At 43.2% G+C, this 18,031-nt stretch overlaps 1 protein-coding gene across 1 annotated transcript; it reads left to right on the forward strand.

Moving 5' to 3' along the window:
- The first annotated feature begins 1,128 nt into the window (after nucleotides 1-1,128).
- hs3st1 (heparan sulfate (glucosamine) 3-O-sulfotransferase 1) lies at nucleotides 1,129-4,963 on the forward strand. The gene is made up of 2 exons (XM_063187894.1): nucleotides 1,129-1,381; nucleotides 2,342-4,963. Exon 2 carries the CDS (start codon nucleotides 2,490-2,492, stop codon nucleotides 3,438-3,440), a length of 951 nt encoding a protein of 316 aa, XP_063043964.1. The 5' UTR covers nucleotides 1,129-1,381; nucleotides 2,342-2,489; the 3' UTR covers nucleotides 3,441-4,963.
- The last annotated feature ends 13,068 nt before the right edge of the window (nucleotides 4,964-18,031 follow it).

Genomic DNA, 18,031 nt, shown 5'->3' on the forward strand with positions numbered 1-18,031 from the left:
ATGCCATGTACAGGCGTAGCCTAAACAGCAAGGGTAGGCCTACCCTCACTCATGCCACTCAAGGACAACCACTCTCACCACCCACTGAACACAGGCCATTATGGTAACCTGCAGACAAGCTGAAACCATTCATGAGAAATAAATTGATCTTTATTCGTATTCACACCTCCCTCAAGTATGTAAGACTGATGATCACTCTCCGCATCAATACCAATAGCCTACAGAACTTTGTGAAAATCAGCATCCTATAATCAATCAATCAATCAATCAATCAATAATAATAATACAAAAATAATAATAAAATAAATACATGTAGGCTATTCTGGACGTTTCACAGGAATCAGATGTTTTTTAGTTTAAAGAAACTCCCGCACACTGACCATTTCGCTGTTCTTTCTTGCCTGATGAAGGTCTAGTACCGAAACGTCGTTTATTTAAGAAAGAACAGCGAAATGGTCAGTGTGCGGGAGTTTCTTTAAACTATTGCTGAGCGACCCATGGTGCCATCTCCGACGCACATGCCAGCTGAGGTGTGCGAAAAAAGCCGAAGTTTCACAGGAATCAGATGAAAATGTGACGCGTTATGGGAAAAAAAAAAACATCCATGCACATCCTGTGCTAGGTTATGCCATAATAACACGTGTCACACTGGTATGTCCTTAGATGAAATCTCACAGTGGTGACAGATACCATAGTCATCATGTCACCGGTACCGGTAGGCCTACACTTACTCACACTCCTCTCAGTGTCCGCACCTCAGTGAGCGCTGGCCTCTGCCCACGTGCTTGAACGCGCCTCCAGTCTGTGTTAACAATTAATCTATTTTCCGCATGGAAACAGTCCGGGGCAGGCTGAAGATTGTACAGAAAGACACAGAGAAAAGGGGTCGGTGTGTATTACAGGTGCATACACTTTGTTGAAAGTCATTGCAAAACGCCAGACAAGTGTTGACAAATCGTGCCAAATCCCCAGGACTCTTCATCGAAGCTGAGCCAGGTTGGTTTTGCCCAGGAATGTGACAACACATTAAAATAAAATGTGCTATATTCAACAATTGCTATTCGGTAGGCTGAGTCACTAAGTGGGAGGGATTTACACGGAGCGTATCACGGTGAAGTAGTGGGCGTTTGTGAGAGAGCCACACTACCGATATCACAGAGTCAACTCGTCGTATCTTGAGCGAGGACAGTCGAAGTTTCGCTAAGGTGGTGTAGACTACACTGTTGTGAAAATTGCCAGCTGTTTGGACATAGACCTGGGAAAGGCTGTTTTTGCATCTATACTGCGCTACCTTACTTGTAAGATCTACCCCGGACCTTTTCATTTTTCCGCTGCTTCGAGTTATATCAGGATGACTGGAGAACAAACTCAAAAGCTCAAGGTATGCACATTATTGCAGGATATGTGATTTTTGGTTAATGCTGAATGAAACGTATTGAGGTCGAAATAGACCGAGACGATAGCAAACAGCCTAATGGGTACTTCAGAGATTTGCGTGTGTGTTTCTCTGCAGGAGCTATTTGAGCCGATGTGCTTTGTGCGGCTGCAATGTCATACAACCAGTAATTTGTGGATAAAGGAGAAGTGGCTGTTCGAGAACGAACTGTGTATAACAATGGTCCCTTATGTAGAACTACCTAAGAATTTTCGGTTCATGAAAGTTGATCGCCTGCTCAACTTCAGCTGTTTAAGATTTGTCACGGACGCACGCAACCCGACCAAACAGTAACACGTGAAAGACTTTGTTCCCACAGGGAATTCGAAAAATTAATAAATGGGTGCATATAAATGAGACACAACAACATCAGTTTCTGCGTTATTTACGGCTTAGGAAAGATACATGTACTCTGTTCTTGCAGCTTGTTCAGATAGGCTACATTGTTTCTCATTACCGCGTACCGGAGGGCGCAAGAGAATGCGGACAAAGTAGTACTACCCTGAAAGTGTTTATTCTTATTCGCTGCCCTCCAGATGGTGTGACAAACGACTTGCATGGGTCCACATAAAATCCGAATGTGACCCAGTCCGTTTCCTAACCATCTAAAATGATTTGTACATTTGCATATTTGTATGATGTTCTTTGGAAAACCCGCGAGGTGATTGCCAAGATTAACGTTGCACAAAAAACCCTCAAATGTTAGTTTTCCATATCGTCAACATGATATCAGTTTCATACTTGAGCCCGTTGAGTTTCCTTTTGAATTCATGTCTTCAGACTTCTTATACTTGACAGTTCATCACTCAAGAAAAATGATGTTTGCAAATAATTACAAGGACAAGGCAGCAGCATGTTTTGCACTTGGATGTGCCGCTCATTTTCTTACGTGTTTTTACCCTGCAGTGAGGAAGATCCAGAGGCAGGCAGCCAAGCACCCCTCCAGCTGTTTTCCTGCCCAGACTGAGGTGCTGTGGGCTGCATCTCCTTCGATGTGGTATACACCCCTGTTCTGCTCGCCAGGCTGAAGTCTACGCACACCAGGTCCTCTCTGATGGCGGCCTTCATCCTCGGGCTGCTCCTCTTTGTCAGCCAGTCTCCACCCATGCCTTCCTGGCCCACGGAGCGCAGCGATGTGCCCAGCACCTCTCTGTCCCCCTCCCCTTCTGACCCTCTCCCCTTACTCCCCCTCAATGACTCTTCGCCCTCACCGCACCCCAACGGCACCCTCCAGCAGCTTCCTAGCGCCATCATCATCGGGGTGAGGAAGGGTGGCACGCGGGCACTCATCGAGATGCTCAGCCTGCACAGTGCGGTGGCGGCCGCTCAGAACGAGGTGCACTTCTTCGATTGGGAGAGCCACTTCCAGCGGGGCCTGCCCTGGTACCTGTCCCAGATGCCGTACGCCTACCCGGGCCAGGTGACGGTGGAGAAGACCCCGGCCTACTTCACCTCAGCCAAGGTGCCCGAGCGCATCTGGCGCATGAACCCGGACGTCAAGCTGCTGCTGATCCTGCGGGACCCTACGGAGCGCGTGCTGTCGGACTACACGCAGGTCTACCACAACCGGCTGCAGAAGCACAAGCACGTGCAGCCCATCGAGTCTGTGCTGCTGGGGCCGGACGGAAGCATCAACCTGGACTACCGGGCCTTCAACCGCAGCCTCTACCACGTCCACATCCAGAACTGGCTGCGCTACTTCCCCCTGGAGAGCATCCACGTGGTGGACGGCGACCAGCTGATCCGGGACCCTCTGCCGGAGATGCAGGAGGTGGAGAGGTTCCTGGAGCTGGAGCCACAGATCAACGCCTCCAACTTCTACTTCAACAAGACCAAAGGCTTCTACTGCCTGCGCGACCACGGACGCGAGCGCTGCCTGCACGACTCCAAGGGCCGGGCGCACCCCCGCGTGGACCCCGGCATCTTGCAGAAGCTCTTTCGCTACTTCCACGAACCCAACCGCAAGTTTTTTGAGCTGGTGGGCAGGACGTTTAACTGGAATTGAGGATATGGGCCTTACAGCTGGAAGTTTTTGTTTGTGATTTGGTTTGTTCTTTGTTGTTGTTGATGGTATTTCGTTTGACTTTTTGCAAACTGTAAAAAAAAAAAGGAATGAACTCCCCATCCCCTGTACCTCTGCTCTATGGGATGCTCAAAATAGGATTCCACAACAACAGTACTGATTTTTCAGTTGGACAAACATCTATATATCTTAAAGCCTATATAGATGATGATACCACTTGTATCAAGTTGATACTCTTGACCAGACTTTTCTGCACATTCATTGTGCTTCTGTGATTAGTCAAACTGATGTTTTTTGTCAGCCATAAACCTTTTTTTGGGGGGGCGGGGGTGCCGCAGCTCATTGTTGAATTGCAAACTTACACGCCGTCCATGCATCACACTGCACATATGGAGATATTTAGGCTTTAAGATTTAAGTCTTGTTATTTCCACAGCACCAGTAGACCACTTCTCTGTCAGCACATAAAAAGTTAGACATCACATTGCGTGAGGGGTTCCACATCTGTAGTTGTCATGTACAGTATAAGCTAGACATATTACTCCTTTTAGAACATTATCATGCATAGACCACTGCATTGCATAGAACAGTTAATCACACTGCATCACATTGTAACACCATGTTCTTCCCCCTACACTTCTACACATCGACAATGGGCCCATGGTATCCTTTCAAACAGTGCTGTCAAACAAAATTTACAGTATGATGTCCATGAAAACATTATTTTTTGTACCTACAGTAGGTGCCACGGAGAGTATCTTTTGGGGGTTAGGTCTTTGGGTTAACTACTTTCGTGAGTAACCGAGTAGGTGTGATTGTATTTGTCCAACAGGGATGGTCTGGCACATGCTATCTCATGTGAAATGGCTTGACTTCATTATTGACCCCGAATGATTCATTATATCTCTGTCCAGTGATGTTTATTTATGCATTTTCATTTCCCTGTGCCATGAAGTTTCCTGTATTTGTCCTCAATGCCAGTGACTCAGTCCATATGTCAAAGACCAGAAATATTTATTGCTGCTATGTTTCAGTATTACTATTTTCTACTCATTATGTGGTAACACTTTGTAACTACATTATGAAGCTTTGTTAACACTTCCATAATGAAGTAATTATAAACAAAGCATACATGTTTGTGATTGAGTAAGGAATACTATCTTAGTGTAGGTTACTATGAACACAAGAGAAAACCAATTAACAGCTTCATAGGATGAGTTCGATGGGAGTTTGCCTGCCGGGCACTAATGCATCCTGTGGTTTGCTCTCTTGCTCTTCGGAGATTTGTAAATCGGTTTTCTTAAAATAATGATTTCATTATTTATTTAGAAGTGTTAATAAAGCTTCATAATGTAGCATTATTATAAAGTGTTCCAGGATATGTTTTCTCTTCTTTTGTTCGATGTCTCTTTGGAAAAATGCTTTTCTGTGTCCGTATGTCCTGTAAATATGAATTATTTTCTAAGTGAAGGGTTATGCCATTAATAAAATAGTATTTTTGGTTAATGTGTGTCTACTTCAGATGTTCAGATGTTTTAATGTGTGTCTACGTCAGATATGAAGTTCTGATGTTTTAAGTCTCTTTTCCATTTAGAATCCCTTTATCAAACCTTTTGTGGAAAAAACTGGACCGTTGGTGGCCTGATCAAAATCAATAGTCTCTATTTTGTTTTCATCCAAAGCAAGGGCAATGCACAGGGAAAGACAGCATGGACTGTATGTGAATGCAGCATCAGTGCACCCCCTCTCAGTATACCGCACAGGCAAGGACCATCACAGGGGCAGTGAGGGCATATCCACTTCTGTCCGCCGCAGTGTTTAAGTATTTGGATATTAGACCTCCTGTGCACACACCTTCTGTGTACATAATAATTATAGTCATTATGATTATATATATTCACATACACTCCAATTAGGCCTACTGTACATCAATTGCAACAATGGTGTCAAAGTTAAATCCAAGCCAAATGGGCATTTATGTAAAACTCTTTTTCTTAGTGTAAATTGTAGTGCACAAAAGCGTACTGGCTACTGGTCTAGCTCAGATGATGTCAATGCTGCTGTAAACATTGCCCATGTCTGCTATCATCATGGAAGCCTTGCTTTCTCTTCGCCCAGGCCGCTCCCAGCCGCTCCCAGCCGGCAGTGAGAATTAGCGTGCTGTGTCCGGCTGGATTCCTGCTGTCAGTGGCTGAAGGACAAGGCCGTGCTCATAACACACGACAGCGGGGAGTTTTAAGGGGGAAAAAAGGCCTGGTCCGGAGCTTATCTTTTAGTTGACAGCGTGTGACTGGCTTCCTTTTTGCCTCGTGTGGTGACGCGCCGCCGCAAACTGATAGAGCCTTGGGCCGTGGGGGAGGACTGTGTACACGAGTCGTCATGAGATGCGGCATTTAGATACACACTGCCTTGGCATAACTGGAATTCTCCGCACTGCTCTTGTCACCTTCGTTGTCCTCGTCTTTCGCCCTTCGTCCTCCATTGTTTATGGATCCTGCTCCGAGTCTTGGGCATGGTTCACTGGAGGCGCGCTCTGTCTCGATTGTCATTCACTTCTGATGCATGGGCCCCTATAGCCTACAGCACATGTTGATGGATGAAACAAGCATCATGTGAATGTTCATTTCGAGATGTTTTTTTTTCCATGGGTTGCAGGCTTATCTGTCACGGTTGTGTACTGTATATATTATGTGCTGCTGGTGTTCAATATATGCCCATCATTTCTCATCCCGGCTATGAGTATGAACGCATGCCTACAGCACACCCCACCAGCCCTAAGCTGATAGCGGGACCCTTTATGGGCTATGATTATGCTCAAGGTCTCCTCGTCTTTACTAGGGAAATGAGATGAGCGAGAATGAAGTAGCTTTTCTGCCTCATCCCATTCCTGGAGGGGCTGAAATGCACAAGTTATGGTGCCTGATAAATCAGAAGCAACTGAACGTCAGAGCTATTGGATTTGTTGATGTGGAACCATGTTTGAGGCATGACCATGAAAATGCATCTTTGACCACAAGGACATCTGCATGGCAAGGAGCTGAATTTAGAGTTTGCCTGGTAACTGAAGTAGTAAACTGTACATGGAGTTTTTCAGGCTCTTAGAAATCCACCTGTGCAGGACAGAGTTCATCATGCTGCAGTTGATTGTGGTGCCCAGAACTGTCAGACAGTCAAAACTCAATTCAAACATGCTTTACATATTAGCATGCTGTGTCGTAATAACATGAAACTTGGCATGGCAGTCTCTCGTGTCATTGAGTGACAGACACACACAAACGCGTGCCCTCGCACGCACACACACACACACACACGCACACACACACACACACACACACACACACACACACACACACACACACACACACACACACACACACACACACACACACACACACACACACACATGTTCTAAGTCAGGCTTAGACAGGGACACATTCCATGTCAGGCTTAGTGGTACATTTCACAATAGTAGTCAGTCATGGTTTCAGTGTCTCAGTAAAACAATTTCACAAGTCCCTTCTTTTAGAAAGATAATCACTTGCCTTGAGTCACTTTGCATATACAGGTGAAAACACACTCACGCCCACCACCACACCCAAGGACTGTAGTGTGCTGAATGTACCCTAATGAAAATGGAAAGGGTGGTGTTTCCCCATTGCTGTACATATTGTATGTTCTGTCCTATAGTGTAGTGTTCCCCAACCTTTTTTTGACTTGTATACCCTAAAAGCCAGTGGTTCCCAGAAATATTTCTGTGGGGACCCCCTTTTGGACCCAAGAACATTTCATAACCCCCACCCCCCATATTTGTAAGCCTTTTTTGTCCATTAATATTGTTAGATTTTCCATTAATGGTTTGTCTGTTGTTGCTAGAAATTCACAGGAAAAGCAAACCATTGTACATACAAGCTCTGTTACTAACCAATGTATTGAATGATGTTAGCTGTTAACCTTTGGATTTCTTGTTTTAATGCTGAGTCCCTCCTGTTTGCGACCCCCCAGCAATACTTCTACGATCCCCCGAGGGTTCCCGACCCCCAGTTTGGAAGCCACTGCCCTAAGCCTTTTGTGTCATGCCATTTGAGTACCCCTTCAGTCAAGCCCTATTGTGCAGGTATATATCTTCCTCTATCAAGTGACTGCTCCATACATTTGTACAATTTTCCACGCACCTCCTGAAGTGTGCTTAAGTACCCCTAATGGTACGTGTTGCGTACCCCTAATGGTACATGTTGCGTACCCCTATTTGGAAGAGAATAACTTGCAGTCTAAGGCCTATCGGCTGAGATGGCATGGGCTGGGTTCTTGTGGGACAAGAATTTCCAGCTGTGTCGTAACCTAAGTGAAAGATTTATTGAGGCATGACAGATAAGGATGGGAACCATGTCCTCCCATCTCGTTTGTCATACTAGCCATAAAATGATGTGTGCTAACAACAAGCCTTCTTTGATTATTCATGCTGATTGCAATAACGCCGAACCTGTCTGTGCTCATCACTTGAGAAGCCTATGTCTTATTTGCATCCGCAGAATAGGCAGATATCCAAGGCACTCTCGTTTACAAAAAGTAAAAAAAAAACATTATTGGATTTGCTTGGTACTGTTAACCTTACCATGCACCTTCCAGAACTGTTTGACTCCCTTAAAGTGATACTGTCCCATTTGAAAGTACAGGAAAACGGCAAAACCCTATTATTTAACTCAAGCGAATGTGTAAAATAAGCTTATTTCCAAAAATGGGACAGTATCACTTTAAGAAAGCATAACTGCCTAAATGTATTGGGATCTTTTAAATAAGGTTAATTGGTGAGCCAATACAATAAAGGCGTACTATTTTTTAAAAGAGTGCCTTGAATATCTTGCTGTTCTTCCTGGTCTCAAATCTGAAATGCACACCAAAGAGTTCAGGAAGTGGTCCTACACAAATATTTTCTATCATTTGAAGTTGTTGAGCAATGGGCATTATTTGGAACTGTTGACGATATATCTTAATGAGTAATTTTTCAATGGAAGCTGCCCATTTCCTGCCATTTGTTTCAGACACACCGTTTCATGGAATTTCTATATGAGATTATGAAGTAATGCCCCAACCACTAGTGGGCCCTAAGGCCATTAGTATTAGTCATAATGCCACCAGGTATTGTCACGAATGTAATGAAAATGTTAGTCATGGGCATTCTGTGGTTGCCTGGTTAACACCAGACCTAATCACAAGTGAGATTAGGTCTGGGGAGTTACCTATTGTAAATTCCGTATGGGGCCAGAATACTTGGCTATTATGACACACTGCCCTGCTCTCTGATTGGGCAGAGAAACTGTTAAGGTCGGAATGCTTGGCCATTATGACACAGATCCCATGATCTTGTACGTTATGAGTCATCCTCGCCATACTGTCTTTCAGATCGAAACGATTGTGTAGAACTAAAGGCAGTATGGGAGTTCCCAGGCTAATTCTATGGCCATATGGCCTAGAAATTCCTCCAAACACAAACCATCGTAAGGAGATGGGGAATTAAGCAGGTGATGTCCAAGGTTGTGTACAGGAGGTATTGTTCATTAGAAAGGTAAGCGACTCAATTCTGGATGCAGAACATCGCAAGCTCCTTAGAGGTGTGTACACGTGCTTCTTGAAGCATGTGCTGCCAAGTCTAAAATGTTGACTTTTAGTCTTTTAAGTTATATTCCAATTACAGCATCTCAGTCACCATGTCTCACAAGTTTTAAAAGACTGGCAAGGATATAGGCACATAAATAAAAATCCAGAACCTCAAGTGCCTCACCAAAGAGAAGTGAATCAAGCAGCCTCACCAAAGATCAGTGAGTCCATGCCTCAATGATCAGCTCTGTTAGCTGCTACAGCTGCTAACTGTGTCTTCACAGTCACAGGACAAGGCACATTTGAGAGCTGCTAAGCAAAATAATGACAGTGCTTCAAAGTTAAGGAAGGTTTCAAGAATGCCAGTGAGCGAAGACATCAATAACAATTAAGTAGGCTAACATCTGCAAAGCTCAGTGTTTACGGTTTCATTCGTGCTTCACGGCTTCTAATCACAGGGAGGTGGTTAGAGTGGCTCCCAGAGCAAAAGCTAGGTTAACGATGGGTTTTCCCTCAACACAACAGCGCTTCTGAATGCAATGAGTGTTCCCTGCCGTTGACTGTTTTGACAACAGTGCCTGTACTTTTGTGGGCACACGTGTAACCAAACAAGGACCGTGCAGTCTCATCGCATAATAGCACACGCCAATCACCCCTGCTGAGCCTTAACCAGCAGCATAGTGTGTTATGTAAGCATCTTAAGTTCCTCATCACAAATTAATTATGGTTGCAAATAAGGATGTAACGATATTGTATCGAACCGAGAAATTGCGGTATGCAGTCACGATACTGTATCGCGATGCAAGGATATGATATTGTGATGCGTCCTTTCAAAGTTTTGTTACCTTTCAGTCCAGAAAACAACCACAAGATATGATGTGATAGTGCTTCAAATCATCATTATTGTTATTTTTTAAAAACTTTTTTCCTAATATCAGTAGCCTCTTGTAATCTATTCTACCTATACACTATCATAGTTTTCATAGATTTCAAGAAGGGTGTATCGAGCCGTCGGTCAAAAATGAACCGAATCGCGAGTTGATTGTATCGTTACAGCCCTATGCAAAACCATTATACTGTCTTGCTAATTGAACAAAATGAAAACACAAACTCCTTAGGGTAGAAAACCCTTACAAACCAATACTTGCAGAGAGTGCTGACAGATCCACAGTTCTATTTTGAGAATGCCTGTCATCTTTGGGAGCTGAAGCTATGAGAGATATTGTTCTCTAGAGTTTTTATTGCATTGTCATTGTTATAATTTGTCCCTAATGCCTAATCCCATAGATCAGTGGTTCCCAACCTATGGGTCAGGACCCAACCTTTGGGTCGCCAAAGATCCACGGAAGGTCACGAAGCCCTCTTGATTTTAAGGGGTTTTATTTTAATACCATATATAGCCCATGTTAACAATGCATTTAATTGCGGTTTGGTCACCAAAGCTTACAATGGTAAAAATATGGGTCCCTGAAGAAAAAGGTTGGGAACCACTGCCATAGATGATAAACAATGGGCTGTCTTGGATTCGTGGATGAGTATCAAAAACAAAATACAAGCACTATTTGTCATTTGCGATTCATAAGCGAGGGCATGGATAAAAGACTTAACTCCAGTCCAACTCTTGCGTATTGTCTCCGAAATTACGGATTCTTTTTCCCTTGTGGTTGCTGTGGTAACACTGAAAACAGCAGATTATGGAAATGCAGGTAAACCAGAAGCATGGATCTTTGCATAATTTTGAGAGAACAGTTTTTTTTTATTAAATCCACTCAGGGTTCCCCCTTTCTTTCATTCTGTTTTTTTTTTTCAACCCTCTGCTCATCTTGCAACCTACTAACTACACATAGCCTATATGTAGGCCTGTATGAACTGTGGCTCACGTGTCAGGGAGAGGGGGGTGTAAAATAATTTAATATTAGGCCTACTGTTGATACTAAAAATGGCTAGTGATGCAAAAAATCAGAAGCTATGCACTGCCATTGATTCAGTGCAAGTGTATCCAAGTAAGACTCACCCCCTACACTCCTTTTTAAACAACAATGTTTGCTTGGCTCCAGCTCCGGCTGACTGGGGTGCTGTAATGAAACCTCTCTCGCTGCAGCAGCCTCCTCCTTATCTTGGGCTCCCTGGCAAAGCTGAGGCTGCCTTTAGCCCGCGCCGCGCATGAGCCCTCATAGGCACGGATGACCCCCTACTGTTTGCAGCCGCGCTCCCCCAGTCTGTGGCTAACACGCCTGGGTCTGGAGATAGCTGCACCTCCGTCTGCCTGCTGAGAAGGAGGTTATTTGAGGGTTGAGGAAGGGTTCAGGGTAAGCTTTCTTGGTTTAGACCCCACGGCCTGGATGTTTCTTATTGGGGTTGGCTTTGAATGGCGAAGCCCTTTTTAGAGATTTAGGTTTGAAAGGGGATGAAAAAGAGCGCGCGCACACAAACACACACACACACACACACACACACACACACACACACACACACACACACACACACACACACACACACACACACACACACACACACACACACACTAACAGACAAAGGATTGCAGGAAGAAGCAGAGTGGAAAAAATGCAGAGAGCATGGAGATATTGTTGGCAACAGATGGATGAATTTGCATTTCTGCTGGCAGGTTGTAGTGTTATTGTGCAGCAATGATCAGGAATTCCTTCAATTGTGCAATTTCCACTAGCCCTCAGGGCTTCTACCACAAACGTAAAGTTTGCTTCCATGCCTCACAAAGACCACTGTACAAGAAAATGTTTTTTTAGTAGTTTACTTACAGAATTTATGCTACCCATTCATAAATGTTGTGTTTTTCATATCCATCAATTTCTAAGTATTCATTTATGGCTGGGAATCACTCATGAAAAGGTGGATCTCCACATTTTGAATTTGCAATAATAGATACAGTATCTTTATTGCGGCAAAAGTTACTTCTTTTTAGTAAGACCAAATATTAGTTTATTTTGCACAGTAAATATTCATTAAAAGGTCAAATTGGGTAGGGGGCATCATATTTGACTGGCTGAATAGTTGCAATGTGTACTCTGGCTACTCTACTCTACCTTCAATAAACATTATCTAACTCTACCATGTTCCTTTTCACATTAACAAGATGATGGTGATGGTGGTGATGATGACGATGATGATGATGATAATGATGGCGGTGACGATGATGATGACGATGATGACGATGATGATGACGACGACGACGACGATGATGATGATGATGATGTTATCAGCACCCAGCTTTCTGTGGGAACAATTCTGTTCTTTTTGCATGATTTGCTCAAACATCCAAGCACGCAAGCACGCACACAAGTATGATGCCTGTATGAGATGGGCAAAGGATGCCAGATTCTTTACAATATACACACATGTACTTTTTTCTGAACACTGACAAAATTCCTCAGGGTACCTAGAGCAGAGTACTGCTTTCTTTTGCAGTCTAGATAAGCGCAATCTGTTCGTGTCAGAGCCAGTCAAGGCTTTATCATAAATCAGCTATATTCGTGAAGCGCATTTAAAAACCACAGCCGTTACGCTGTGCAAACCACTTTCCTGTTTTGGGTAAATAGAGTGCAGTGGAATAGGATGATAAATCATAGACTGGTGAATTTAAATTCAAGAACCGTTAAACAGGTGAATGCAACAACAAGCAGTTGCAGAAGGTGGATTTAGTAAAGTTTAGCTGAAGGCGGTTGTTTCATTTCATTTCATTTCATTTCCTATTCTACGCATTCTATTCTATTCTATTCTGTTCTGTTCTGTTCTGTTCTGTTCTATTATATTATATTCCATTGTATTTTATTCTAATTCAGATAAAGTCAGGATGCGGTGACTTCATGCAGAGTGCCGAGGACAAAGACCTTACTCCTCTCTCAGGTCTTTTTCACATTTCCGAGGCCTTTCTAATCAGTTAAACATGGGATTTTACTATTCGAAGTCTGCTTGGAACATGATGTGTATGTGAGTGTGTTTTAGCTGCTGGTAGTTACTGCCAAGACACAAGGGCTCATGTGCTCATTACACGGTGTTGAAACTCACTACCAACTATTCCTTCTTGGAAAGCAGTGGAAAGCTCTTTGATTCCCCAGCGTTTCAAGTTACAAATCTGAACTGTTTTCGTATGTATGTGTTTCAGATGTGTGATGTCTGATGGAGTGTTGTGGTTTTCTCTTGAGCTTTCTGTTTTTCTCTTCTTCTCCTTCTTTTCTTTTTTTCTTTTCTTTTCTGTCTCTTTCGGTTTATGAACCCCAAACCCTTTGGTCTATACAAAGAACATGGAAACACTGAACATCTCAAAGCGCAGCTCTGTGTGCGCGCATCCGTGCGTGTGTGCGTGTGTGCGTGAATGCGAAAAGTGGCAGCCAGGCTGCAAAGCTGGTTTACTGGTGAGTGTGCTGTAAGAGGACCTTACAAGCTCACCTCTGTATTGTCCTCGACAGAGCATTTACACTCCCTCCTTCTAAATGAAAGTTTGTTGTTTTCTCTGGGCTTCACCATACTTCCCTGCCCGTGTCTGTACACTTCTATTTCTCTCTCTCTTTCACTCTGTCACTCTCACTCTGTTCCTCTCTATATCACTCATTTAAAACTTTCTTTCCCTATTTTACACCATCTGGTCGGTGTAGATTCTCCTTCCCACATTGTGTTTGGCATCCTCGGTAACCACTGCCTTGTATTCTCCACACACTCCCCACAACAGTCTCATTGGGACATTGTCATTAGTGCTTGACTGAAATGGGTTCGATGAAACTCACTGGAGTGTGAAGTCTTGAAACCAGGAGCAGAGTGGGACACCGACTTCCATTAGGAATATTCTGCATGTTATTCTTATGTTTCACTGTCAATCCGCTCTAGCAACCATCCATGGGATAATCAATTCCTAGGTGCTCTTCAATTGCTAGGTGCTCTGTCTTATGTGAATTTGTCAGCAAACAAACTTTTATACTTTAGAGGCTACAAACAAATTACACTGGTGAGAGTGAACAGAGATACGTAATATAGCCTTTTCAAGGTAAATTTGGTATCCATGATCATGGCATATGCCTTGTAAGCAGGCCTAGTCTAAATGTTACAAATATTGGTTGGACCATTGCCAGTTTAAAGGTGTACGTCTTTGTGTAGACGCAGATGATGACAATAGCATCTTCTATATGGCCACCTCAATATTAAGGGGACTTGGTTAGAATAAAATTGTGGATCACCAGGCCGTCAGGGAAGTATCTCAACACTTCCCTCCAAAAAGGACAGTTTGACACAAATAGCTAAAAAATGGCATGGTATGCCCCAGTTATGCAGTATTTCTCAGAAATGGGTTATTGTCTGCCACAGTTTTGGTTTTAAATGCAAATGAGGAAGGGCTTTTGATAAATATGTAATGAAGATATTTTCTGAGAATGTAAAAAAAGAAATTTGAGTATTTGTTTTGGTGTCATGTGACTATATCAGGACACAGACAGAAGTTGTGTGAGGAATACCCTGAATGTTTTGATCACACTATTGCACTCTATTAGTCGATTAGTGCCTGTGGTTTGCTGTTAATGCCTATGCTAGCAAAAGTGTATAAGCAAAGGTCATTAGCCTGAATAGCATATCCACAGACCTGAAGTAAACATGGCCTTCACTGATTCTTGAAAGTTTGGCAAAAACTTATCCCACTAATGAAAGTCTATAAAACGTGCTGTCTTTAGCACAAACAGTCAATTGTATAAAAATGAAAAACTCATTTATGGAATTGAATAATGTGTTGTGTAAAATATTGAAATAGTGTGTTCAGAACAATATTCACCATTATTTTCAAATTGTTCAATATGTGTCCCACATATTCCTCACATATGCATTACTGCAAAGTCAAGACCTTTGTCTATGATACAGACATATACACAATATAATATACCTCTATATTTTGGATTAAAACTACTTTTTTCCCTTTCAAAATAGAAACCTATTTTAGCCACTCAAGAATCAGTGCCTTACTAACTGCCAAAATGTTTTACTTCAAATGGACTAATTTTCACCTTTGACCCCGTGTTCTCCTAGGACTCCATCACCCAAATGTGTAATAACATACCTGTACATGAACAATGCTTAATTCATTGCTAAAGGTAACATGAATTGGTTATTGTATAGGCCTATATTATTGTACTCTGGTGCTGACATGACCTCGCATAACACAACACTTTGCATTTCTGCATCGTAGATACTGAATCCAAATCCTTTGTGGTTCTCGTGCTCGCTCACTCTCTCACTCTCTCTCTCGCTCCCTCTCTCTCACTTACACTTTCACACAGAGGTGTAAAAACGGGCCAGTGACAGAAAAACAACAGTGGAAAAAAACCTAGCTGCACAAAGAAAAGGAAGGAAGACATCGATCTGATTTTGCAACATCATCCAGGTCACTGAAGGTCAAAGAAATTCCATTTCTTTTCCCTCTCGGTCAATAGCCTATTCTATCTCAGGGTCAGCCGTGTCCACTGTCCCCTCTTCTGCAGGCGACAGGGCTGGACTGGTAATCTGGCATATTTTCCCGTTGGGTCGACAGTCCTCAGGAACCAATGCTGTTGTTTTTTGTTTGTCTGTTTGCTTTCCCTCAGAGATAGGCCCTCAATTGGTCATTGGTCTAATCTAGATAGTGGACTGAGCTAATCATAATATTGTAGAAAAACAGGGGGTTGTATAAGTGGGTGGTCTATAAGAAAAATGCCCGGGCTGTTTGTCGGTGCCAGTCCACCCCTTTCAGACGCTAAGCAGCGATGCTCACTTTTCAGACAGATTGCTATAGGGTGGAGGTCAGGAGAAGTCTACGTTTTTCCAGTCTCAACTTTGGCTCTGTGCCAATGAACGTCCAGGGTGTAGGACACGTTAAGGGTTACCTCTTAGTATTTGGGGCTGTATTGTTTTTCTCACTAGATTTGCCTTGTTTCTGTTGTTGGAATATATGGTACAGTATTAACCATACAGCAAAATAATGTGTTTTATTATTATGGACAGATTATATTTGATCTCTTTTTACATATTTACTGACGAGCGTAAACCATTTAAAAGCAAGTTATATGTCCACACAGTTTTTTTAATATATAGGCCTACCAGTTATATCACCACATTTAAAGCTTGTGCTCTTGATCAGAACACCACTTGTGATGTTCTAGCTTATGTAGATCCACCAATTGTGTTGTTCTTTAAAAACTATACAAGAATAACTGTGACATTCCATTCATTCATTATTTGCATATATGTGGTATGTTGACGTCCTGTCTGTTTTGGATATGCACACCACGATCCGCTGTGTGTAAAAGCATTTAAACAATTATCTGTGTTTTTGTAACTGTTGTTGACACTCAGACTGCTTCAGACAGCCTGAGGAAGAGGTCAAAGCCCTGCAGAAGACTACGCTTGTCACTCTCAACTCTGGCAGTGTGCCAAGGTCCAGGGAGCAGTTAAACAATTACTTCTTCATTTGGCAGAGATGCATGATCCTGCCAACTAAAAAGCTGCGCAAAAAAAATCTTGTTTAACCCATAATGACCGATCTTAGCCACAGGAGATTTCTGTGCTAAAAGTATTACCACATGGATGGCTAACCATTTTTCACAGTTGAATAGGCGGTTTAGGATTGACATCATTCTGCTTACAACCACTGCCTGCCTCTTGAATGTGCTGTGGTCTTCACACCCCTTTGTGCAGTGAATTGTGCTAGGAAGCTGACAGGGTGGGGTTGGACAAATGGTTTACTTGTCCCAGGCCCAGAGAGTGGGGGCCCAATTTGGCTCTCCATTGTGTTCAGTTGTATGCATTGAGGGGGCCCTTTTAACCCCTTAGCGCAGAGCCTACGTTATAACCTTACTGTCACCATAATTGTAATGGCTACGTCTTAATCTGTTACTTAGGGCCTTTCCCATTACTAATCTCTACCCCTACCCCTACGCCTTCCTCATGCCCCTCGCGCTTTCCAATGAAGCTGTAAGGTGTAGGGCTTGAAACGCAACCGCTACGAATTGGGATACCCCTTCAACAATCATGGAATGACACTCACAGCTGTCACTAATTCCATGCCTAAGGTTGACGTTAATAGCGATTTTATTCATGTGCGTTTCAAGGAGAAAAGGGCCATCACACATTAGGACAATGTTAAACTTAGTACAATGGAATAATTATTACCTCTTTAAAACCGTCAATAGTGGCGAAAATAATTAAACTTGTGTGCTGTTGTGGGTGCCGCGGCTTGCTGCCAATTTTTAAATGAATTCGCAATGCATTCAGGGAAACCTGTCGTAGCCCTCCGTCGTGGAGTCTGGTTTTGGAAAATCTCCGGGCGGAGGGGTGCAAAGCCCTTCGCCATACCCCTACCCATCTGTCTGAACGTGAATCGGGATGCCACTACCCCTACACGTGGACACGCAAAACGGAGGCAAAGGGGAAAGGCGTAGGGCTAAGGGGTGTAATGGGATTCACTGATAATGCTCTCTGTAATGTCATAGCAATGTTGTTATGATGTAGTTGAGTATTTTCAGCAAATAGAGAGTAGGCCCGCTGGCAATCCTATCAGAGGCCACGATGACTGTGTTCCCGGGCCCGGCCAAAGCTTTCAGCTGCCCTGGAATTGTGTATGGTTCCCTGGTATGCTGTTGTCTGAACAAGGCCTCTGTTCTGCTCTCTTCAGCTTTCCTCGGAAATACAAGTGTTGTTCACCCAGTGTACATTTCAGATGGAAATGAGGAACCTCCCTGTTATTGAATTGCTGGAGGTCTGAGGCAGGGGGACAATTTGGTGGCATTTGGCAAAAACATGTCCTACTGAGCCAATGGGAAGACAGATGGTGCGAGTGCTGCAAAGAATTTTGGGGTTGGGGGGAGTTGGAGCTTGTGAACTGGATGTGTGTGCGTGGTTATATTAAAATTTTATAAAGATTAACTAAACTCAGGAAAAAATGTTATAGTTTTTCTATGCACTGTATTATGTTTCAGGAGGTATTCTTAA

The sequence above is a fragment of the Engraulis encrasicolus genome, chromosome 22 (assembly GCF_034702125.1).
Source record: "Engraulis encrasicolus isolate BLACKSEA-1 chromosome 22, IST_EnEncr_1.0, whole genome shotgun sequence".
NCBI classification, from domain to species: Eukaryota; Metazoa; Chordata; class Actinopteri; order Clupeiformes; family Engraulidae; genus Engraulis; species Engraulis encrasicolus.